Raw genomic sequence first — 23,703 nt, 5'->3', positions numbered from 1 at the left:
CTACTATAATGTGCTTTCAATTACTTATGGTAAATGAAAAATCGGATCAGTTTTGTTCAAGAGCAGGAAGTTGCAAAACTGTCTAATCGAAACAAAACCTATAAGTTTTGCATGTGAAAAAAAAAAATTGTATCGTGGTCAGGAAGTGAGGTGGCAGCGCTTTCCACACGAGTCTACAGTCAAGTCAAGGGCATGTTACAAGCTGAGAATATCAAATGACAACCGGAGAAAGAGGAAGATGTTTTATGCATTCCTTCAGAGAGAGTCAGAGCATTCAGACGTAACATGCAGGAAATATTCAAAAATTCATGAGTTCTACAGATTGGGGGAAGAAGTGAGAGGAAGAAAAGGACAAATCTGCATCTTTACTAATTAGAATCTCATGGTGCAGCGGCAGCAAGCTTTAAAAGTTCTCTTCAAAGTCAAGTGGACAGTCAGTGTTTGAGACCCTCTCTTCTGTGGGGGGTGTCGACACAAGACAGGTAAAGTGATGCCTTGGCTGAAAGTACACAAATGGCCGAGAGAGGAAATATATGCTAATACGGGACAGTCCGTCAGTGGTTGTGGACGGAGCATGAGCAATATGACACCATATTGCTCAGAAAATCCAAACGGCTTGATCATTAAAAATAAAAGCAGTTCAATAGGCCTTAACGCCTTTCATTTTCAAAAAGGAACATGGATGCACATAGATGAGCAAGCCACCCAACCCAAGCGAGCCAAACATACAATAATTACTTGTCTGAACATAACACTCACATTCCCGTGGTTTACAAAGCCATGCTTGCTGGCAATCCGGTTAGCTTCCTGCTCTCCCCCTGTGATGTGGACGGCCCATGCGTTGGTGTAAACCTTCTCTCCAATGGATGGCTGTGGCCCAGAGGTCACGAGAATCAGTAGTGTACAGAGCGTCAATGAGGCAAGCCTGAGATCCATTAGACACAATGGAGGGAACCAAGGCAGGAGTTCCTAATGTCACCAAGTCCGTCAGCACAGCGGCCCACTGCTATATCTGTGCTGCCCCGGGCACATGCAGAGACGGAGCCGGGGAAGAGAGATGGACTCGGAGCGCTTCAGGAATCACCTGGGGAGAGAAAAAGATGGAAGATTGCAGAATGAGTCATTTGAGTTGCAGGTGCAAGAGAATAATTGAGGATATGAATCACAGATGAGCTTTAATACTGTGGAACTGACTAACTAGGCTAGATTAAAAATTAACAGGACACCCAAACAAAATGTTCCGGTGAAAATGCACGGGTTTCATTTCAATCAGTTAAAGGACTTAAATAGTCATATATTTTATTAAATACAAATGTAAAAAAGGCTGTGAGGGAGTGAAGTATATATTTTTCTATGTCTACCTGAGATCGTAGACAAAATATTCAATTCGCATTTATTCACAATACATATTGTTTCAAGTAAAACGCATGTCTACATTACAATTTAGAGTGATCGGTTATCAAAGGTGACTGTGTCCAAGTTTAGATATAAAACATCTACGTCTTTCCAAAAACCTTTCCAGAGTACCAAAAAAGTCTGACAGTGAAAATTAAAAGGTGTTCACACTGACAGAGTGTGGCGAGCAGGACAAAAATCATTTTGTATTTGTTTATTTTATTATTAAAGTCTTCAATGTTCGCCGGTTCCCGCTGCCTCCTTCGCATAACAACGAACTGTTACGCAGAGATTTGGAGGGATCAAGGTAATTGTTTTCAAATAGAGTTGACAATTTGAGGTGACTTGAGCAACAGAAAATTTACGCAACTATACAGCATCATGTCACATGATCTGCCGCCTGGTACAGCTGGATTGTAGTCGAGTATGAATGCCTGTGAATAAGCAACAGTAAATATATTTCTGCAACCGCCAGTGATTTAATCGCTATCCAACTCCCCTTTAGATCCAATAAGACATTAATACTGTACAATCATCAAAAGAAGCCAACAAAGTATTTTCGCTGAAAACGAAAAAAAAAATGGAAGCTTTCTGACTTCCATAAATAATGTGCCAACTGCCAAGTCATCATGTTTGCTGGTAAGCCACCACTTATCCAAAGATGGGAGGGAGCACAGTTGACTTATTCTTCCACAGAAATATTAATCAACGTCCATGTTCAGTGACCGACTGTTGTCTCACTTCAAAACCATCATTCTGCTTCTCCTCTCTTATGACTAAGCAAACTCTGATGCAAGATTCTTGTTGACTTGAGGCTCAACTTGCTAGAAACTTACCGTTTCATTAGGGAATAAATCAACGTACTCAGTTCACCCTGCATTTTGTCCATTCATTCGTCTAAAGGCAGAGAAAAGTTTTTTTCGGAAACCATTTTTTAGTGACTGGTGGGATAAGTTTGGCTTGCACTTTATTTGAACCCAAAAAAAAATAAGAATAAAAACCCTTGCTTGCTCTAAACAAGTCTGGTTCGCTTCAGCAGAACTATATGATGAGTAAATGTAGGTGGAGCGATTCTGTCCACACCCTTAATGGCCTATTTTACAAATCACATAAACACTTGTTACACAGTCTCATTAGACAATATGTCTTCTTTTTGTGTTAAACGAGGGGCAATTGAAATTTTGTCCCAAGATCTGATAAGACAACTCACATTTTCATTCTGTTTGACGTCAAGGCAAAAAAAAAAAACAACAACAAGAGATTTTACTCTATTATTCTACCTAACAAATGTGGAGCACATTTCCACGTTGACTCAAATGACATGTCCCCATTTACCTGCTTTTTGATAGGTTCTCAGTGTCATTCCCACCATAACAATGTCAAAAGAATGCAGTCAGCTGGGTTACACTAGTAGATTTCACTGAAATCCAGAGTCAGACGCACTACCTGTTCTACCACAAATTTGCTCATTACCATCAGGAAATAAATTATACTGTAAATTCTGAAACGCACAAGATTTCCCAAAAACACTTTTGCAATTTAAAAATCAAAATGCTGTATAAAACCTTTATACTTGTTTTAAGTAGCCTTAATGTTTTCATTAAAAATATGCTTATATTAGTAAATCAATCTGCATTTCTTTCTCTTTTTTTGTTCAGATTTGAAAGCACAACACAGAAAAACAACCCAAATGACAGAATTCAGGCTATACGTAAAGCCTGTAATTGTATTACGAGTTTGGTAAGACTAATTGAGCATTACTGTAAAGTAAACAGCTAGCAGATTTTTTTATCACCAAACACTGTTTATGAGAGCACAAAACTATTGCTACAAAATGTTTGACAACCGAGTCAAATAAAGATCAATTTACTACACATGCATAAACAAATTTAGTCTTCATATTCTAAGACCAGTATTTCACATAAAACAACCTTTTGCCAAAACCTTCAGTTATTGAAAAAAAAGTGAAAAAATAAATAAATATTCACACGAAAATCTGTTTACAAGCAAGTTCTTCACATGGACGGTAAATTTCTATCACTAAGCAATCGACTCCAGGTCACATTTCCCTACACAATGTTTTTATCAGGTGAAGAGAAGAAAATAAAACAATACTCACTTGAGCACTGAACGTGTGTCTAACCCAGATTAAGTAGGTTAAGCAAGAAGTGCGTAACTTTCCTGACAGCAATTTAAAGCTGTGCCAGCCCTGATCTCAAAGTACACCCACTCATGACATCACAACATGGTTAACACTTAACAGGGAGAGGAAACCGGCAATGAGACGACTGACAGTAAGTGCGGACCACTTGGGAAAGAAAAACTCAAGACAGGATGCAACTTGTGGGACTTTTAGAAGCCCATTTTATCTGAGAATTAAAGGGAATCTAAATGTTATCTGACAGCTGTACATATGCAATCCATTCTTCATTTCAAAACACAAGTGAATGCTTTTTCCAAAGAAGAGGCAAACTTTTGTTTCCTGGCAAGGATGACACTGGGATTGGTAATGGATGAAACATTAGTCTCATGAGGAAAAAGAATGCAAGTATGATCACTTTTTTTTTTCTTTTTTTTTGGCTAATAGAATAAAATAAAAAGAGAAACAGGACAACTTTAACATCGGGATCACAGCACTTTACTTTGATACAAATAATTTAAATTATATTTAAAAAGTTGAACGCTCCACCTTACAACAACAGCACACATTTATAAATGACTGTGTGACCATTTCCAAATGGTATATAATCACTTAAAAAAAGAGTGAAACTGAATTAGACAGCAAAAGATCAAACCAGTTGGTATCTGCAAACAAATTATGCTTTTCTCAGAACTAATTTTCTGAGACATTTTTGTAATTTAACTTTTATTCAACTGGACTTTTAGGTATCAAAATCAACTCTTAGTTAATTAGTTTTATTCTTGTTTTATTTGTCAAAAACAATCATGTCATGTTATTGTCAACAAGACAGCTATAAATGAATAATATGAATAGCAGTAAATAAGTCTAAATGATAAAAATATAAAGTTGTAATGCAAGTTTTAGACAAAAAAGCAAAAAAGCACAAAAACAGCATGCACAAATTTTAGGTGTGCAAACACTAGTGAGGTTGACAACAAAAATGTTAACATAACTTGTCCAAATATCATTTATTTTTGTCCTCATTTAAAATCTAAATAACCTATAAATTAAATTGAGAAATGTGTTGAATGTAAAATGTGTTCGTGTTGTTTTAAAAAATAAATAAAATATGAAACCAATTAATATCCATATCGCAATGAAATTACGTTTTATTAAGTGTCCAGATACTTTTAGGTGGAACTGTATGTTTAATTTATAAAGATATTATAATTTATTTATAAATGTATGCAGCGGCTGTGTGTCTTTTTAAAAAATAAGTCTATACAATAGAACATGATATTGTTTTCAGACGAAGGTAAGCATTCAAAGAGGTAAGTTAGTTAGTTATAAAACAATCGTATGTGGTTCACGTAAGTTTGTAGACTACTTAACGTTACTCTAGTGCGGAACAAGTCACAAGCCTAAACCACCTTCTTGTTTACTTCATAACTACTACTGAATGAATATCTCACCTCAACAGCATCAGCGTCTAATCTTCCGTTTCCTAGGACACGACGTAAATCCACTAACGTAAAACCTGTCCACGGACACGACGAGACGAAAAGTCCTCCGTGTTTGACTGACGACAAATGCAGTCCCAAAAACAAAGCCAAACTCAAGAGACCGACGAAGTAGTGTTGTCAAGAGGACAGAATGAAATGTCCTGACGACCTGGACTGTCCTAAACTCCACGCGCACTCATCTACTGTACAATAGGGAAACTTTGCGATAGGTTTGCTCGCTCGGTCGCACGTAACGCGACGCTAAGGCATCACTGAGACCCGGTTCGTCTGTGCCACCTTTGGGCCGATACGCCAACATAGTTACGTACGCATGCTGGAACGTTTCAAAACGGCGGAATCAAGTAAACAAACAAGATATAAAAAAAAATACACATCTATCCAGGGGACTGTACTGGAGATATGTCTACGTACTGCTTCTCAGGAAATACGTCACACACATACGCAATGAGAAGCGACGTCAGGACGCGTCCACTTGAGCGCGTCACGCGGTGTTTGGTTTTCTGGCGCCATCTAGTGGAAACCTGTGCGCAGTTCACTTTAAAAACGCGATATTAAAAAAATATACATAAAAAATCAAAGTACTTACAATATAAATATTGTATGATTTGAATGTAATTTTTATATCATGTTTATTAAAAGTTTGCTGGTTTGTGTCCATTCAAATTGAAGTAAACTTACATAATTATGTTTTAGCCTACTATCTAAGGAAAACGAAGCACATAATAAACCATTCACTGCAAAAAAGTAATAAACTGATAGTTTTTCACGTTATGTAATTATACCATCTACCATCTATCCCCATGTGACCCAATGCACCCCGTGTTTACTTAAGTGTGGTATGTTGATAAAAGAAAACCAACTAATATAATTTCATGCTTTAATTGATTGATTTTATATTACATGTATGATGATAGGAACATGAAAAATGTAGACATAGGAATGATATGTGTGTGTGTGTGTGTGTGTGTGTGTGTGTGTGTGTGTGTGTGTGTGTGTGTGTGTGTGTGTGTGTGTGTGTGTGTGTGTGTGTGTGTGTGTGTGTGTGTGTGTGTACCTGTTTTTCTATCCCGGTGGGGACTTCAACCTGAATGCACACAGACTCATGGGGACTCGTGTCACAGTGGGGACCTAAATTGAGGTCCCCATGGGTAAACAAGCTTATAAATCATGCAGAATGAGTTTTTTTAGAAATGTAAAAATGCAGAAAGTTTTCTGTGATGGGTAGGTTTAGGGGTAGGGTTAGTGTAAGGGGATAGAACACAGTTTTTACAGTATAAAAACCATTACGTCTATAGAGAGTCCCCACAAGGATAGTAAACCAGAAATATGTGTGTGTGTAGTCTGGAAGGTTGGGGAAGCTGTAAAGGGAAAATATATATAAAAAAAAATTATTCTGTATGGATGTGCTGTTTTATGCTACAACGTTTGCGGGGGTAAACGCGCATGCGCAGTTCACATTAAAACCTAAAACGTGTTGGATTGTGTTCGAACTTCGCAGAATAGACCACAACTGGTATTTGATAATTCTTCTTTATTTTAACATAAACTTGATCATGGAACTCTTGAGTATTTTTTTATTTTAATTTTTTTTTTACAAAAATTAAATATGTTAATTTTCTTATTAAGCACAACAGCAGTCTCACCACTCCTTGAGTACGATGATGAAAAGCAGCCCTTCAAGTTGGAATGCAAATTAGGCGGGTAAGTGCTTCCTCTCTCGCGCACCCATCAATTAGATTTGGAACATCTAACCACAGCTGACTTAATGATCCAGATAATGAAGCTCCTGAAGCCCAAACTCATTATGGTCACGTCAACTGGGATCACGTTTCAAAGTGTATATTTCATATTTCCCTTCTTGCTTGTCATAATTGTAATATTCAAGCATCGTTCTTTTGTTGACCAAAGGTCAAGCTGTTTTATTTGTCAGTGATCTTTGTGAAAGGCAATTCAATGGACTGACAATTCATTATGTAGATGGACAGTTCGTAGCTAACTGTATATCATTATGAATGCATTAGAAACTTTGAAATGATTTTGCCCTTTATCTAAAAGCTACAGTTCTGTCTGCAATTATGAAAAGAAACATTCTTATTAGATTTGTTTGGAAAAGTCTTGGACATAAACTTAAAATTAATGCATTTTTTCATATAGTGCACAGAAAAAAAGAGAATCTGGCTTGTTTATTTGTGCATTACTGAATCAGATGAATCTGTGTATATAGAACCATGCAAGAGACTAAATTATTGGAAAAGTCTTGCATATATCATCAGAGTGAAGTCTGTCGGTTTCACCGGAAGGACCAGTTGTGAATTCAAAAAAAAAAAAGTTGTGAGGTCAAAAAAAAAAACATTAAAAAAATGTAAACATGCACGAATGAATTTATTTGTAAATGATGTAAAATGTTAGTTTTGTGCTTGAGTTGACCTTTAATTATAAAAGTAAGAATTCAATAAAGAGGAACAAATAAATATCCTTATAGGTAATAATCTTTATAATAGAATCCACAATGTGCAGACAAAAAGTAATAAACATTTTGTAAAGCTGCTGGCAAACCATAACGATGGAGCCTGGTTCCTGCCTGCAGAGACAAATATATTGGTTAGTAAAATGACAGAGTTATGACTACTGACAACTATATGCAATCCTTTCTAACTACCAAGATATATTTATTTAAGGATTAAAATAACTGCATGACAGGAGGTTAAGCTGTTCTAAGATCATCTGAAAAGAATGGTTTGAACTAGAACGGTACTGCTTACCTCTGTGCTCAAGCATGAGTTCGCCTTCATACTGGGCCATGCCAAGTGCTTGCCTTTGTTCACTGTCTAATTCTGCCCACTGCTCCTCTGTCACAGCACACGCTTGTTCAGAGCTCAGCCAAGACAGCTGCGTGGCACTGAATACCACCTGAAAATAATGAGACGCATGTCTGATGAACAACTGTTGGCAGAGATTCGGGATCTTACTTACGTTGATCTTTGGTTGGAAGCTCTTAGTTTCAGGTAAGTCATCTAAGAAACATAAATGCCCTTTAAGGCCCAGTACAAATATTGTATATTTTTTTTAAAAAAACAGCTAGCAGCTGGGTCGCTTAAACAACCCACCAACCAACTAATCGAGTAATTGACCTTAAAGGAGAACTCCGGTCAATTTTAATTTTTTTTTGTAAATTTGGAGTGCTGTCAGTACAGAGAACAACGACAAAAATAGGTGTTGCCTACACCGTGTTATCCTCTTTTTAAAATTTGCGCCCTGTTGACTTCAATGGGGCAAGTTTAAAACCAGCTTTTAGCCTCTTAACATCCTTGATGTGTCATTACAAGTGCCCGAAGTCCACAGTAGTCGATTGTTGAGTTCACGCGCATAGTTTTAGTTACCTATGATCACGCGCGTGAACTCGACAATCGACTACTGTGGACTTCGACCGAAAACAGGATGTAAATACAGGTATGTGCGCTGGCTGAAATAACATCATTTTTATTAATATCTTTCACATCTACTGCAGTCAGATTCACCCGTGATCACTCTGAAGGAATCACTCAACATGGCTGTGCACTTGTAATGACACATCAAGGATGTTAAGAGGCTAAAAGCAGGTTTAAAACTTGCCCCATTGAAGTCAACAGGGTGCACATTTTAAAAAGAGGATAACACGGTGTAGGCAACACCGATTTTTGTCGTTGTTCTCTGTACTGACAGCACACCAAATTTACTCAATGTTAAAATTGACCGGAGTTCTCCTTTAACTGGAGGATGACCTCCACAATTATGTTGGTTTGGGGTTCACCTGATTCTGCTCAGATGCTTCTCTTTGGCTCGGTTTAAACCTGGTATTAAGATGCGTTTTCGTTGATCGGATCACAGGTGGACAACGCTAAATACAGGTGTAAATGGGGTCTGAAACTTTCGACCACTTCCAGAGGTAGTCGAAAACGCATTAGATCGGATAGCTTTGTAGTGTAGACGCTCATGTGGTCGAATGCGATTGAACAGGAACAGACACAAAAGTCCACCTACGGACTTAATGAGTAAACATGATGGGAAGCATGGGATTTAAACTTTGTCGGCTGAAGACCCAAGTTTGGTTTGAAGACGAAAAAGGTACCAAGCACAATGTTCTCTGACCATTCCTGATTTCTAACACGCCTTCACTGTGGTTTTGCGGCTATCGGAACAGAAACAAAAGCTGCTGCTCTTTGCATGTTTTTCCATTGTCTCTGGTCGTGTATTCATATGTAAATTACGCAAGCTAATTTTGTCCATTAGATCAAAAGATCGGAAAAAGCCCATAGATTTACCCACCCATAGACCCTCCTCTTGAAATCAGGACAGAAGTGGTTGAAAGTGGGCAATAGAGATTAAAACACCAGTTGTAAACGGAAATGTGTCTCCCTCGTCTACTTGTGATCCGAACGCCCAAAACGCATCGTAGTAAACCATGTGTAAATAGGGCCTTAGGGGGTATTTTCATAAGACGTAACTGCATTCAAAAACAACAGAATGCATGAGTTTCCAGACCTGTGGGGCTATTTTAATCCAGACATGGCATCCTAACTCTTTCCAGCTAGCATTTCTATTTTTTTAAGTTGCCAGCATTTTGGGTCATTTTCACAAAAATTTCATGGCCCCCAGAATATATTGTTTTATGAATATTTCATAAGTTTCATAAAAAAGCAACATTCTGAGCAAAAAGCTGAGAAAGTCACGTTTTTGTCAAAGACTACACCTGGATCAGATTCATTACTATGATCAAAACACAGATGGAGTAGATCGAGTCCATCAACACCCCTAGACCTTGCACAGTCCTATACAACTTCCTGGGATGACATTTCATTCAGAAATTTATGCTGTTTATTGTTGATGATCGCATTATTTTTCATATTCATCTGCTTACATATGAGATCACTCATTTTGCTGCTTCTTTGCCTGTGTTTTGATCTGGAGAGATGTACTCATTTAGGAGATGTGTAATAGCGCCCCCTACCTTATAACAGTATTAGCCGTAAAAATCTCATCAATGTCAGGGAAGTGTTTTCTCATAGAAGATGACAGAACTCGTCAATGGTGGGGAAAGAGTTTATGTGAAACCATGGCCTAAACATTTATCTGAATGTATATGGCTGTAGCAGGGGCGCTGTAGATGGGAAGAATTGAACTGTTTTAACGTACAAACTTTCTAAAAGTGTTTACCGTTTTTCTGTGAATTTTGCGGATGAAATACAGTCATTTTAATAGGAATCCATGCGATTAAGAATTGCGCATTAGGATTTCCCCATGCAGATTTCGCAAAGGGTTGTTGTGTGTTTTTGTTTCGTTGCCCAAGAAAAAGCTGCTTGAAAGTGACTTCTGTATGATCTATGCTTCAAACAATTCTAAACTATTGACAATAGACAGATACGACAAATATGAGAGAAAACATACATAAAGTAGTCTACCTCACTAAGGTTGTTACTGTAGATGATTAATTAACTATTAAAGTGTAACAATGGACAGAAGGATGCCAAATGAAAGAAAATAAATGAAAGCATAAATATCCATCACTCACAGACAGTTTTCTTGGAGGTATTAAGGTTATTGCTGTTGGCGTCAGTCCTTCCACTTGCTCTTTTATAAGTGCAGACAATACCATATCTTCCAGACCAGCTGAGGACAGAGAATCAATTTGTCTTATTCGTTTTAGGAGCCTGCCCATTTTGGCATGTGTATATTGTCCATTGAACCGATTGTAATCGAATCCACAGTCAGTACCTGCCAAAGTTCCAATCTCAGTGAAGACCTCAGAGCCCCAGCTGCTGACTGGACCGAAGCCCAGAGGATTGGATAGGCGTGACGTCAGCGCCTCGGTCTGTTGCTCAGAACACGGCAGTACCATCTCCCTCAGAAACAAAGCGGCCACACTAATGGGCACAAACACAACACAATGCTTTCAAAGATTTTAAGGTGAATCATATTACATTTTGGATTGTGTACATAGATTTGTCCACTGACCTTAGGTTGAAAGGATCTAGACGGGAAATTTCAGAGGAACTGAAGCCACAAAGCAGATGTCCAAGGGAAACAAGCTCCACTACATCAAGTTCTTCAGGCTTCCGTTGAAATCGCTTCATTATGCCAAGGACAACTGCTCTCATCTGTAAAATAAAAAATAAAAAATAGAAGTTAAGTACAGTATCTTCCCTGTTTATGATATCAGGCTAATCCGAACAACTGTAAAAACATACTTTCTTTGTGCTCCACCCATTGAGGTCTCCAAGATGGGCCACCACCGCCAGACTGGACAAGTTGACAGCCTGTAGCTCTCTTTCCCCCATCTCGGTCACTATGCAACCCAGTTCCAACACCTGCTCTGGTTTAAGCTGCTTCACTGGTTTATACACCTAAGATGATAGTTGTTGTGTGAAAAAAAACATTGAATAATCATTGAACAACAGCATTTGGACAAGCACAAGCGGCTTAACTGGTCTGAGTTCCATCCAAAGTGCTTCACGTTGTTCTGCGTCAAGTGTGTCATCCTGACCAATGAACTCAACACATGTCTTCAGCTCCCTCCTCTTCATTCGATTCAGCTGATAGGACCTCCAGGCCGAGGGAAATGTCCCTTTAATGTCTGCACAGCTTGGGATGGGCCCTAGTAAGCAACAATATATGATTTACCAATCCGAAGAGGTCACAAATAACATCAGATGGATTCTGTACACAACTCACCCCTTCTCATCCACCATTGACCTTTAATGATCCTGTGGAGGAGACCATTCATCTTTTCTCGTAGTCCTTTCAGGTCCAAACAAGCCTTTCCCACTTCACTGTTTTTCCAAAGCCACTGGCTCATCAGAACCTGTTCAACTGTGTCTCTACCTAAATCAACCTTGAAGGAAAAATTTTGAAGATCAATGTGATGAAAGCTGAGCATTGGTCGAATGGATAGGCATGTGTTTCCCTTTACCAGTGGTAGGGATCTTATCTGCTGAGGTGAAAGGGTGAACAGAAGTCTTCCCACATGCTCAACATCCCCAACGGTCCATGTTTTTGGTTCTCTGTTGCAAACAACAGGGACTTTGTCAAATTCCCAATAAAGATGTATTTTGCTTGCTCAATGAGGAACTACATTTTTGCAGTTGAAGACAGAACAAAGAGGTTGTCAACTAAATGAAAATGGAACAACTTTATCTCACCCCAGCATGCTCCTCTCTGTAAGTAAAGCTGATATTTGTGTGAAGGTGTCAGAGGGAAAGCAATATTGTTTTAGCTCCTCCAGTTGTAGTTTAAGGGCCTCTCTGTCCATATGAGACAACACATCACTGTCCAGGAACGGCAGAAGAGGGCCGAGCATGTCAATGTAGGACCCAGTGAGACCGTCTTCAGAGATGCCCTATCAATGGAGACAAAAGGATGGAAAGTAGGAATTTTGATTACAATTTATATTATCTAAGTCTGTACAACATGGTTATTTGGCATATTTTACTTGATTTACACTATTGTTTAATTGTTTAGGGTCAGTAAGATTTTCTTTGAAATATTAAGCATTTACGCAATATTGTGCATCAAATTTATTAAAAGTGACAGTAAAGACATTTATAATTTTTGACAATGTTACATTGATAATAATAAGAAATGTTTCTTGAGCATCAAATCAGCATATTAAAATGATTTCTGATTGATCATGTGACACTAAAAACTGGAGTAGACTAATAGCTGTTTTGCAATTACAGAAATAAATTACATCGTAAAATAGAATAAATTAGAAAACAGCTATTTTAAATTGTAGGACTTTATAACTCACAATTGCGGGTTTATAACTTGCAATCCTAACTTTTTTTTCAGAATTGTGAGATATAAACTTGCAATTTCAAGTTATAAAGTCCTACAATTTAAAATAGCTGTTTTCTATTTTATTCTATTTTTACGATTTAATTTATTTCTGTAATAAAACAGCAAAACAGCTATTAGCCTACTCCAGTTTTCAGTGTCACATGATCAATCAGAAATCATTTTAATATGCTGATTTGATGCTCAAGAAACATTTCTTATGTTTATGAATTGCGAGTTTATATCTCACAGTTCTGACTTTATAACACAATTGTGAATTCATGTCACGCAATTCTGAGGAAAAAATCGGAATTGCAAGAAAAATGTCAGAATTGTGAGATAAAAAGTACAATTTTCAAAACTTATTTAGTGGTGTAACAAACTTCCAAACATAAGAGACTTCTTTCAAAAATGTTACAAAAAACCCCTCCAAACTTTTGAATGGTAGTCAATAGCCATCCAAACCACATCCATATATATTCCACATTTTTGGAAATGCATTTCTGCATTTTGCAACAATAAAATTGGATTTCAATTATTTGAAAATGAAAACAATCATTTGGTGACTTTTGTCCACCTAAAACAGTAACTGGATGAGATCACATTCATCTGGGTCACTGTGAAGCTTTTAAAAACTCCTCCGCTGCATTGGATTCAGTCATGAAATTTTGAACAACTGCAATGATTTCGCTCTTACGAGTACATCGACAGCTTTCTCAGCTAAGGCCGTTTGCTTGTGTCGTGGTAGCTGCAGAAAGTCAATAAAGTGTTGTTGAACATAGTCTAGAACACTTAAGAATGAGGAGTTAGACAGGTGCTCCATCATGGTCAACCTGTGAGACAAAAATACATCAATAAGACCCTGCAAGTAAAAGAACGAACAAATGAGATGCTGGGTAATCAACTGCTGATCTTACGGTAATCTTGCAGCAAATGAGGGGTCCAAGTCATTTAGATCAATATCGGGCTGTTTCCGTAGCTCCACCACAATGCATTTCCTCTATTGAAACATAACATCAATTCTTTATTTTCTTTCCATTTGCATGTCTAATACAGACATGGTAATGTTCCTTCAGTTGAGTCATATGCTTTCATAATGAAAAACATAAATGAGGCAAATTACTTAAAGTACCATGAGCGATGTTAAATCATTTGATTATACAGTTATATTACTTAATCAAAAATATTATAAACTCTGCATTTTACATTAGGACAGCAAAGGCTTTTAAGTCAAGTCAAGTCACCTTCATTTATAAAGCGCTTTTTACAATACAGATTGTTTTAAAGTTGCTTTACATTGATGGTCATGTATTGTGTAAATTTTAATGGTATTGTGTATATTAAAAAGATTGTTTCTCATATTCTTAGTTACCAAACCAGATCGAAGTCCTCCTGGCAATTTAGTGAGGAACTGCAACAATTCGGAGAAGCCTGACTCATTTACCCATAGCTTCAGCCAATCACAGCTCATCCCACCTGCAATACGACCTAAATCTCTTCAGTGGGAAATAAACATTTTTGTAAGAATGTTATTACATTTCAAAACAATCCAAATCCAAAGACAATGCATAATATCTGTGCTATAGATGTTTAGTTCCAGACTAAAGACCAGCATGAATTTCCAAAGCAAATAGATGGTAAGGCTAGTTGACCATTCAACAATCATAAAGTTTAGTAATGCTTGTTATGACTTACAGTAGTGTCTCTCTTGTGATGTTTACGGTCTGCTGAATCATTTTGAACAGCATTTGAGCCTGTTGTGTCAAATACAACAAGTGAGTCTGAGAAACTGGATCGCCCTCAAGGTAGTATCTGATACACTTTTGGCTGAGACAAAGTCTCTTTAATGTGGGTGATTATTAATTTATATTGCCTGGTGGAGGCTATTGTACCACATTAAAATCAATTTGCTTGATGACAGTAGAGGGGCTCAGATTATTAATTTACTGAAAGGCTCCTTTGAAGCATGACAAATAAGCCATCAAAGAACTTGAGATCAGCTTTGTCTGGCAAGCACAGTAGAGGGCACTGAATGTAATGTACAGTGTGCTAGAACTGAACACCAAGTGCTTACATCATTTCCTAAAAATGCTTTTATGCAATTAAGGGGCGAAATAATACATATATGTAAATCAAATATGTTTAATTTACATTTAACATTACCAAAGTCTGATGCCTCTGGACAGTGTTAGCTGAAGGCTTACAAAATGTCTGTTTTCATACATCCAATACAAGAGTTTGTGAACTAGAAAAAAAGCAAGCTTGCTAAAACCAAAGGTATGAAATTAGGGTTGTACCTGTTGATGAGACCAGGGCATATGCTTATACAGAGATATGTGTTGAAGAACTGTCTCTCCATTTAGATCTGACATTAATTTCTTCAATGAGACGAATGGAAGAAGACACTGCAGTTGCTGTGTTATATGTACAGATGTGCGTTCCAGAGCCTTCAAACAAACGAAAATGTTTTCATGCACCAACAGACCAAACCAAATCTAATGCATACGCACAAATGGCAAATTGGAGATTGTTTAGTCTAAAATACAAGCAGAAGTTCAAACCTGTTGGAGTGCAAAATAGACCATCGCTCGATGAGCAGGTTGCAGGTCAGACAGCAGGGAACTCCAACACCGACAATCAGGTGTAGACTCAGGTACAACCAACGTTCTCAAGAAAGAAGGCCCCAGACCCAGGAACAATGGCTTCAATCTGCAGAGTGTGTTGGCACTGAACTAAACAGGATTGAGACTGTGAACACAAGACTCACTTAAAATAAGTATCATAATTAGTCTGGTATACAGCTTACATTTGTTTCTTCTGCTATTTTGTTCAGTATCTGGAATGCCTGCATTTAAAGAAATGGAAAATAGTTATAATATATGGGTGAAATTATGTAATGCACTTCCAGTGACTAAATACAATATCATTCTATCAGGGTTGTGCAAAATTCAGAATTGAGAAATTGGCATCTGCCCAATGGACCCTTTTCACAGAATGTGATGATGTGTTTGCACAGTTACTAACATCTTAAATCTAGCAAAGTTATATTAATATTTTAAAAAAATTTCGATGTACATTTATAACAATATACATTGCGTTATATTACCATGGCCACCGTAATCAAGCTCTCTGTATTTTTTTTCTACTTTTGGAAAGTCATAGAAATGCTATTTTAGATATTAAAATTTTGCAATTGGATCAAATGGGATTGCAAAATTAATATTTGTTGTAGTTTCCGTTCTCTGAAAACTCTGAAAATGTGAAGAGTTCATTCATGAGTTGGAATTTGAAAAGGAATAGAACTCTATCTATCCATCCATACATCATTTAGTTGTTCTATCTATTTGTCATTCTATCTGTATATATCTGTCTTTCATCCATAATTCAATCTGTCTTGACAAACTTTGCTTGTCAAGTTAAAAATTTATATAATTCTACAATTCTGCCTGTTGTTCAAATTCAGGAATTGAATTGGAATTTAAAAGGCCTTCTCAATTCACTTCTGAATATTGCACAACCCTGCATTCTAATATGCTTACCTGTGCAGGTGGGAAAGTTGGCATGTCTGGCAGAGTTACCAGATCCAACAACTCGCTTGAGGACAACGGCTCCAAAAATGTTGCGCCCATTTGTGGCAACATACCATGTAATGAGGCCATTGCCGAAGCTGATAAGATGCTGGCATTTAAAGATTTAAGGGCCATTCCAAGCCAGTGAGACAGCTGCAGATAAAATAAATCTAAATAAATTACACTTCAAACATTATTATTCAATGCATTACATCTAAAAAATAAAGTCTCACTCTGCCACTTCCACTGACGTGTCCCTCTGACACACATCGAGCCAGCTGCTGCCACAGGATGGGTGAGAGATTTGATGAAGACAATAGCAGCTGTAAGTCCTCAGAGTCAAGGTAACATACAAGAACTCCTAACCTGTTGTGAGAAACATGGTGTTTTGTTTTGTTTTGTACTTGTTATTTAATGTCAAATGATATTGAACTTGAATCTGTACCTCATTATGTTCTCACTCGTCAGGTTCTTCCCCCTGCCAAAGACAGAACGAAGTACATGGTGCCCCCTTGTGGCATCCAAACTGCTGTTCCCCAGCATCTCCATTAAGGGCATGAGCTGTCAAACATTCAGATGTAACTTTCAGCATGTGAATAGTAAAAGGAAAAAAAGTAGGATTCCCTGAAGGAGCCGTTACTTACTTGTTGAGATGTGAGCTGCTGAAAGTGACTGACTGGGAGATGTGGAAGTAAGGGTAGAATGGAGCTGAGGAAGTATGGAGGCCATGTAGGGACATCTCCAGCTTCGCTGGACTGCAACAGGCGCTTTACGAAGGCTTGTTTTTGTGGAGACTTCATCTCAGAGCTGTGATCCCTAATAGCCATCAGTCTGGAGCGATTGAACAAGAGTTGAAATCATGAACATGTGGAGAACTGAATTATGAGGATATAATTTCTGTATGATCCACTTACACACTTTCATTGACCATGAGAGAGGCAGGGAAGGTCATAATGTCAGAGACAGACATGTATGGTATAAATTGGGAAAGGTCGATGAAAAGTTCTGGTGTGACACGTGGAAACTTGTGAATGAAAGCAGCTGTCATGGTTTCCATGGCCTCTTGTTCTTTTGGAGAGACCTGTGAATGACACCAGTTGAATGTACATAAACTCCTAAGTAGGGATAAATGATAAATTGGTATTATATTGGTTAACTGATACTGTTGGTTAAGTCATACTGTTCATTATAGTGTTGCAATGCAAAAAAATTACTTGATTTTGGTTTTTACTGTTTTACTGTCAAAAAACAAATTATCAGTATAGGCCAGAATTTTAATTCACTTCATAAATCATTTGAATTTGAAATGAACATTATATGACTTTATCTCAGCCATAACATGAAAATTATCAGCTTATCAGTTTCGTCCAGATCTCACTCTTTTGGAATAACATCTAAAATGAGCTCAATCATGTAAAATAATGTTTTTGTTCACCTGTATAGTTTCCACGTGAAGTTGATCCCAACTCTGATGAACTTGGGAAAGGAATCTTTTCACAGCATCTTTTTCTGCCGACAGAACTACACTGCGAATACTCTCTCTAGGCATCTGTAGATACTCCTTGGAGTATATAAATGTCAGCATTAGATATTGACAAATGTATACTGACAAAATAGTGCAGTTTTGCAAGAAACATCTGTAACAGGGTTTAATTTATTAACTTCTTACAAACTAGCTTCAAGAAACAACAGTATGGAAAGTGATAAGAACTATATTTTATATGTTGGGTCTTAATTGGGTTTAACTCAAGGGTTTTCAAACTTGGTTATGCAGAAAAATGTAAAATAACTATATTGAAATTTTATTATATTTTAATAATTTCTTCTAGTTTTAGCAAAATGATAATTATGGAGTCAACATGTCTTTATATCACACACAATTTTCTCACATATTAAAAATAGGTCTTTACATGAACATATTTATAGCTATCTTCATATTTTAAAAATGGGGATTATAACATTTAGGACTCTCTTGCAATAAAAAAAGTTTGAAACCCCTTTGGTTGAACTGACTAGGTAAGTTACCATCCAAGATAATGAGTTATACCTGCATTAAAAATCTTAAAGCAGAAGAGTTGCCTCCCCTCTGAATAAGATCCCACAGGACAGGCTGCTGGGGAGAAAAGACTTTGAAACTGAATGCATCAAGCAGCATGGTAATATGATAATAAAATACTACTTGTACTAGCATTGGAAGTTATGCAACTTTTCAATGCAAGACATACACTGAAACAGCTTAAAAGGTCTTCTTTTAAGGTAGAGTTTTGCTCTCTCTTCAGGTAGACGGCAACAGTGTGAAGGACACTTAAGGATGCGTCTGGCCGTAGAGTGGCCCAGAAGGAAGCATTGTCCTGGAGGCTGGACAGAAGAATGGCCTGACCCAGGCCCTGACGCACCTCCAGTTCTCCCTCCTCCAAACCCGCTGAGAGCCCTACCACAAAGTCCAACACTCGAAGCACATAGCTTACTGTAGCCAACCAACCCGTACGTTCATCCATTACTCCTTCGCATAGAGTGAGCTTATGAATGGCTTCTTGTAGAACGGGAAATGGGTTCACACAAAGTTGAGAAGTGTCAAAGTCATATGGTGCTGGCAGCATGTCAAACAGCTTCTGGAGGACACACTTGGCGCCCTGTGTTTCTTCAGAGTTCAAACAGTAATCTAAGAGCGAAGGCAGCTTTAGAACTAATGTTAGGTACAGTGTGGTGTTTTTGCAAATAGAGTCCTTCAAACCAGCTTTACTGCTGCAAAGTTCAAGGGCGGTGAAGTTCATAAATTGCTCTGCCTTCCAGTTTGAGAAGTCACAGTTGTCTATGTAGACACCATAAGAGACTTTGGAGCAGTACTCCGCCGCCCAGCTCCCATCTTGAGGCATCTGAGATGACTCATTTCCGCACAAAGAGGCAATAAGGGCTGTGTTATTGGGCAGAAAACACCTTCTAAAATCCTGGGCAGTTAGAGTTTTGCTGCTTAGCAGTGCTAAGCAATCCTCGGTGGCGTCTGGAGGAGATCCCCCAGAAACATCGTTGGAAAGCTGAAGACAGAGGTCATCAATACTTGACTGGTTGAGGTAATGGTAATCCCTTGTAGATTCTACCTGAGAAAATTTCACAGAAAAGCAATTCAGGGAGATTTAATTTAGGTGTTTAATCACATATAAACACACACACATTGAGCGCACCAACACAGCTTGTGTGTCGCACACTAGAACAAACTTCATTGGCTCTCACGCAGCAAATCCGTTTGAGCTTCCATGTTTATTATATGTGAAGTGCTTTATGTATGTGTGTTGAACACTGTTTACATGAAAATAAAAGACTAAATTAAATCTGTTCATCATATAAAGGGGTCGTGTCTCTTCACAAAACTTGGATTAAACCGCTAAATGACCACAAAACCGTTTTGGATTACCTGTGCTTTCGATGGAGAGACAGAAACCTGACAAGTTTTATTTAAAATATATCTTAATTTGTGTTTCGAAGTCTTATGGGTTTGAAACGACGTTATGGTGAGTAAACGATGACAGAATTTTCCCGGAAACATAAACTAAATGTAGCTCAATTTACCTTATGTGCATGTTGCAGCCAGAATGTAGAGTTGGCACACACTGTTTTGTTAAATTCGTGAGTGAAGTATTCGCTGCAAACGTGAGCCCAAAGAAAATCTTCCTCAGCTGCCGAGAGGTACCAAGCAGCATCGGAGCAGGTTGCGTGCAGGTCTACCCCATAATGGTTGACTTCAGAGTCCTCTGAGCCACCCTCTCCATCAAAAAGATTGCAGTAGAGGAAGACGGTAAAATTTGAGACCCCAGTGAGACCAGGGATAGAGGCATTACAGGCAGCTTCTAGAATCTCTGCTGAAAGTGAGGGGTTTGAATCACTCTGCTCATGGACTTTTAGCTGGGATTTGTGAAGTTTAGGCCTTCTAGATGAGTGCTGAGGTTTCAAAGTCCTTGTTTCTTCTTCTGGAGAGGGGCAGGTCATTAAAGACGGCATTCTGGGTAAACCATCTGACCTGAAACCCATCGCTTGAGCGTTCCATGTCAAGTTATGTCTAATTCCCCTGTACAAAGATGACAAAAAACTCTGTTAATTTATGATAATCTTCTTTATACACTTAGAAATAAATGAGTAGAAATGTTTCTGATTCTTGTGACACTTACCACAATATTAGCTGCCTGAGGTCACCTTTACAAAGAAACAATGGAAAAGTTATGGGTGAATAGATTATTGAAACAAATCACAGATGATCGCTGAACACTGACACTTGATTAATTGAGGAAAATGGAGAGCCACGCACTGTATTATACAATTGGCCTTGATGTAACAGCATAGCTGTGCACATAATACCAGGAGAGTACGGTTACCAGCATAAAAGACAGAGGAAATTATCCAGGCTATAGAAGATCTGGTTAGTGACTAACAATGCCATTGTGATTTCAGTCAGGGTTGTGCCACGTTTAGAATATAATTGAGATTGCTTTTTAAAATTAAATGACTTACGTTTGAATTGAAGTAGCAAAAAGGATGCAGAACTGTAATTTGAATTTGTATGTAGAAAAGTAGAATCAAAATGAAATGGAAAGATGGCTGTAATTTTTAACTCGATAAGCATAGTTTGTCAAGAACTTAAAATTATGCTTAAAGTCTTGTTTGAAAGTTTTGATGTTTGAAGGCTTATAGGCCTTGCAGACAGAACAAGATAGGGAGATCATGAATCCAAGTTCATTAGATAATGAATGTTACAGGTTAACTACATGCACCATAGAGCAGGGTTTCTCAAACTCGGTCCTGGAGGGCCACTGTCCTGCACAGTTTAGCTCCAACCCTGATCAAACACACCTAAGCAAGCTAATCAATGTCTTCAGGATCACTAGAAACTCACAGCTAGGTGTGTTTGATCAGGGTTGGAGCTAAACTGTGCAGGACAGTGGCCCTCCAGGACCGAGTTTGAGAAACCCTGTGCTAGAGCCTGTTAAAGGCTAAAAAAACAGCCGGACTATACTTGCCTACGGAACATCTTCCATGATGACTGTACTGTGATTCACCCACCATGATGCTTACATCATCCAGCAGTGCCTTGGTCATATGTGACACTTTTCTTCTCAGATTACTATACACACTGCGGCCAACATTGTGCAGAAATCCATGTCTGAGGTTATCCAAGCCCTGCAGGAGGGCGGGATTACGCTCTGCGAACTGTGCTGCCCTTTCTCCTGCGTTTGACCTTGACAAAGCCTGAAGAAGCAGTGCCTGCATAGAAGCAAGGCTCTCTGAATCAGTGCCCGACTTGTTCAACAAGAGCTGCTCCTCACGAAGCACCTCGGGTGGCACGAAGAAGGGTTTAAAACGCCCTGTAGAGAGTGTGGAATCTCTTTGATTGTTTTCCACACTCACAGGGTGTAGACTGACCACAGGTTTCCAGTTCCTGGTCTCCATAAAGCTGATGAACTGCTCAAGCCAGCTTAGGTTAAAGGCACAATCATTTCGTCCTTTCAGGACACAGATGAAACCCTGGAGACCTGCGACGGCCTGGCCATACGTCCCACTGACCATAGCTTGAAGAACAGTTTCAAGCAAGGCGCTGATGGTCTTCCAATTCTGAGAAACAAAAGTCAAGATGGGTTTTTGAGGCTGGCGTTCAGTGAGGGTCAAAATGCTCTGTACCAACCCAAGAAGTCCATCCCAATGTGGGCTTCCCCTGAGCGACAGAAACAGATCCTGGAGTCTGAAGGTGGGTCGCGGGGGACTTTTCCCATCCCATATTCCAAGAGATGTTTCCCTTCCAGTCTGAAGAAGAGAATAGAGCAGGTTCTCCCAAAACTGGTCATCACTAAAAGGTTGCTGACGATCATCTATCTCTGCGCTCATCTCTTGCAGATACATGGAGATGTTATAAAGGAATCCTGACAGCCTGTTTCGATCGAAGGCTTTGTTTAAAGATGGGAGACTTGTGCTTTTCCTTGGCAGGACACCTAGAGACTTGAGACCTCCCATAATGCTCCTCACTATGGAATGAATTTGTTGATCCTTTTGGATTTCTACTGGTGGCTGTGCTCGGTGTGGACTCCATCTTCCACCCTTCCTCCATATCTCAACAAGCTCTTTTAAAATCGCCTCCTTCTGGTCCTCTTTTTTGCTCGCTAACATGAGAGGAAAATTCAGTGAAGTTAGACTGTGAAACAAATTGATTTTATTGTACCAACAACAGCCAGAATTGTCTTACCTCCAGCAATGGCTGATACTTGTTCCAGTAAAAGCAAAATCACAACAATTCCCAACTTGCCCATCCTAAGTTCCTTTGCCTCAAGTTAGCACGGACAAAGTCATTTTGTTGTCCTTGTAAGACTGCATTTATGTTCCTTTAGGAGCTGACAGAGACATTCAGAGAGTAAAGTGTCACACTGTGGAGTGCACATGAAATCTTAATGACTATCCACTGTCACTTGGCTAAACTTTCACAAAGAAAAGTTTGCCACTTTTAAGTCTAAACCAAGTCTAAAACAATAAATAGTAAACAATTATTTTCAATTTGTTCTTTCTCAGTTTTGTCTTGAAAAACAAGACGTTTAATTAGTATAATTAAATGTGGATATCACAAATTAGACTTAAAAAGGTTTTTGTAATACTTATCTAAATGCATTTAGTCTTGAAAAATAAAACATTCAATTCTGACATTGTCTACATTTGTAAAACACTTTTAGATTTTTTTTCAGTAGCTACTTACATATAAGCTGTTGTGTCTGTTTAATCCTGTCCGTATCTGTGAAAATAGATTGGATGTCTCTAGGATTGCGAGTGTGAGCTAATTTCTCTCTCTCTCTCTCTCTCTCTCTCTCTCTCTCTCTCTCTCTCTCTCTCTCTCTCTCTCTCTCTCTCTCTCTCTCTCTCTCTCTCTCTCTCTCTCTCTCTCTCTCTCTCTCTCTCTCAGCATTTGTCACTTTTTGATCCGCTCCCCCTCCAAGTCTTTGAGATTCAATTGGATCCTCAAAAGCTAAAGCTTCATGTTTCAGCGACATCGTCCCATCATGTGCCAGCTGACTGTGTGCTGGAGTGAGAGGCCAGAGGCTCAGGCATGTAATATGAGAAAAGAGAAAGGCCAAGGAACTTTAAGAGGGTATACTCTTGTATCACAAGGCAATTTCATAGTAATTAAGATTAAAGGAGTAACAAAGGTAGGTCATTACTTTGACTGAGGCTAAAATGGAGCACAGTAGATATACAATAGATAATGCACATTGGCTGCATAATAAACAATCAATCGAATAATAGTTCTTTTGATGGT

At 38.4% G+C, this 23,703-nt stretch overlaps 2 protein-coding genes and 1 long non-coding RNA gene across 5 annotated transcripts in view; 1 reads left to right on the top strand and 2 right to left on the bottom strand.

Moving 5' to 3' along the window:
- furina (furin (paired basic amino acid cleaving enzyme) a) overlaps positions 1–5,486 on the bottom strand; it is a 90,976-nt gene extending 85,490 nt beyond the window's left edge. The window contains exons 1-2 of one of the 2 annotated variants that reach the window (XM_081359676.1): positions 4,990–5,486; positions 760–1,084 (exon numbers count right to left, since the gene is read on the bottom strand). In XM_081359676.1, coding sequence (XP_081215802.1) covers positions 760–936 — 177 coding nt within the window. In that variant the 5' untranslated portion in view covers positions 937–1,084; positions 4,990–5,486. Of the gene's footprint in view, positions 1–759; positions 1,085–3,514; positions 3,561–4,989 lie in introns of those variants that run through there. The other variant, XM_081359677.1, reaches the window with a different exon arrangement.
- On the top strand, positions 3,650–20,559 carry LOC308687285. 2 transcript variants are annotated; one of them, XR_014029723.1, is made up of 4 exons: positions 3,650–3,943; positions 6,667–6,741; positions 7,899–8,045; positions 18,698–20,559. It is a non-coding gene; the product is annotated as an uncharacterized lncRNA (long non-coding RNA). The 2 variants fall into 2 exon arrangements; XR_014029724.1 differs by lacking the exon at positions 18,698–20,559 and adding an exon at positions 10,785–12,618.
- LOC308687273 (stereocilin) lies at positions 7,512–23,282 on the bottom strand. Its single transcript, XM_081359666.1, has 30 exons — positions 23,146–23,282; positions 22,645–22,789; positions 21,428–22,561; positions 20,582–20,606; positions 19,986–20,481; positions 18,644–19,516; positions 18,466–18,528; positions 17,854–17,979; positions 17,333–17,499; positions 17,063–17,249; positions 16,864–16,979; positions 16,652–16,784; positions 16,389–16,571; positions 15,656–15,694; positions 15,411–15,581; positions 15,147–15,296; positions 14,545–14,603; positions 14,222–14,345; positions 13,767–13,849; positions 13,547–13,682; positions 12,216–12,412; positions 11,987–12,077; positions 11,749–11,908; positions 11,502–11,671; positions 11,265–11,420; positions 11,032–11,174; positions 10,792–10,940; positions 10,589–10,686; positions 7,803–7,950; positions 7,512–7,621 (listed from the first exon to the last, which is right to left on the bottom strand). The coding sequence occupies exons 2-30, from the start codon at positions 22,706–22,708 to the stop codon at positions 7,533–7,535; spliced, it is 5,730 nt and encodes a 1,909-aa protein (XP_081215792.1). The 5' UTR covers positions 22,709–22,789; positions 23,146–23,282; the 3' UTR covers positions 7,512–7,532.
- Between the last annotated feature and the right edge of the window lie 421 nt (positions 23,283–23,703).

This window comes from Scardinius erythrophthalmus (assembly GCF_964197995.2).
Source record: "Scardinius erythrophthalmus genome assembly, chromosome: 2".
In the NCBI taxonomy this organism is placed as follows: domain Eukaryota; kingdom Metazoa; phylum Chordata; class Actinopteri; order Cypriniformes; family Leuciscidae; genus Scardinius; species Scardinius erythrophthalmus.
The sequence above is the reverse complement of the archived record's forward strand: the minus strand, read 5'-3'. Positions and strand labels throughout refer to the sequence as shown.

Bases quoted from the DNA above. Each gene is read 5' to 3' on its own strand.
- LOC308687273 (XM_081359666.1), bottom strand. From the start codon at position 22,708: ATGGGCAAGTTGGGAATTGTTGTGATTTTGCTTTTACTGGAACAAGTA. The intron at 17,500-17,853 runs GTGAACAAAAAC...TGTCATTCACAG, and splicing joins TTCACGTGGAAACTATACAG to GTCTCTCCAAAAGAACAAGA. The intron at 16,785-16,863 runs GTACAGATTCAA...TTCTCACAACAG, and splicing joins ACGAGTGAGAACATAATGAG to GTTAGGAGTTCTTGTATGTT.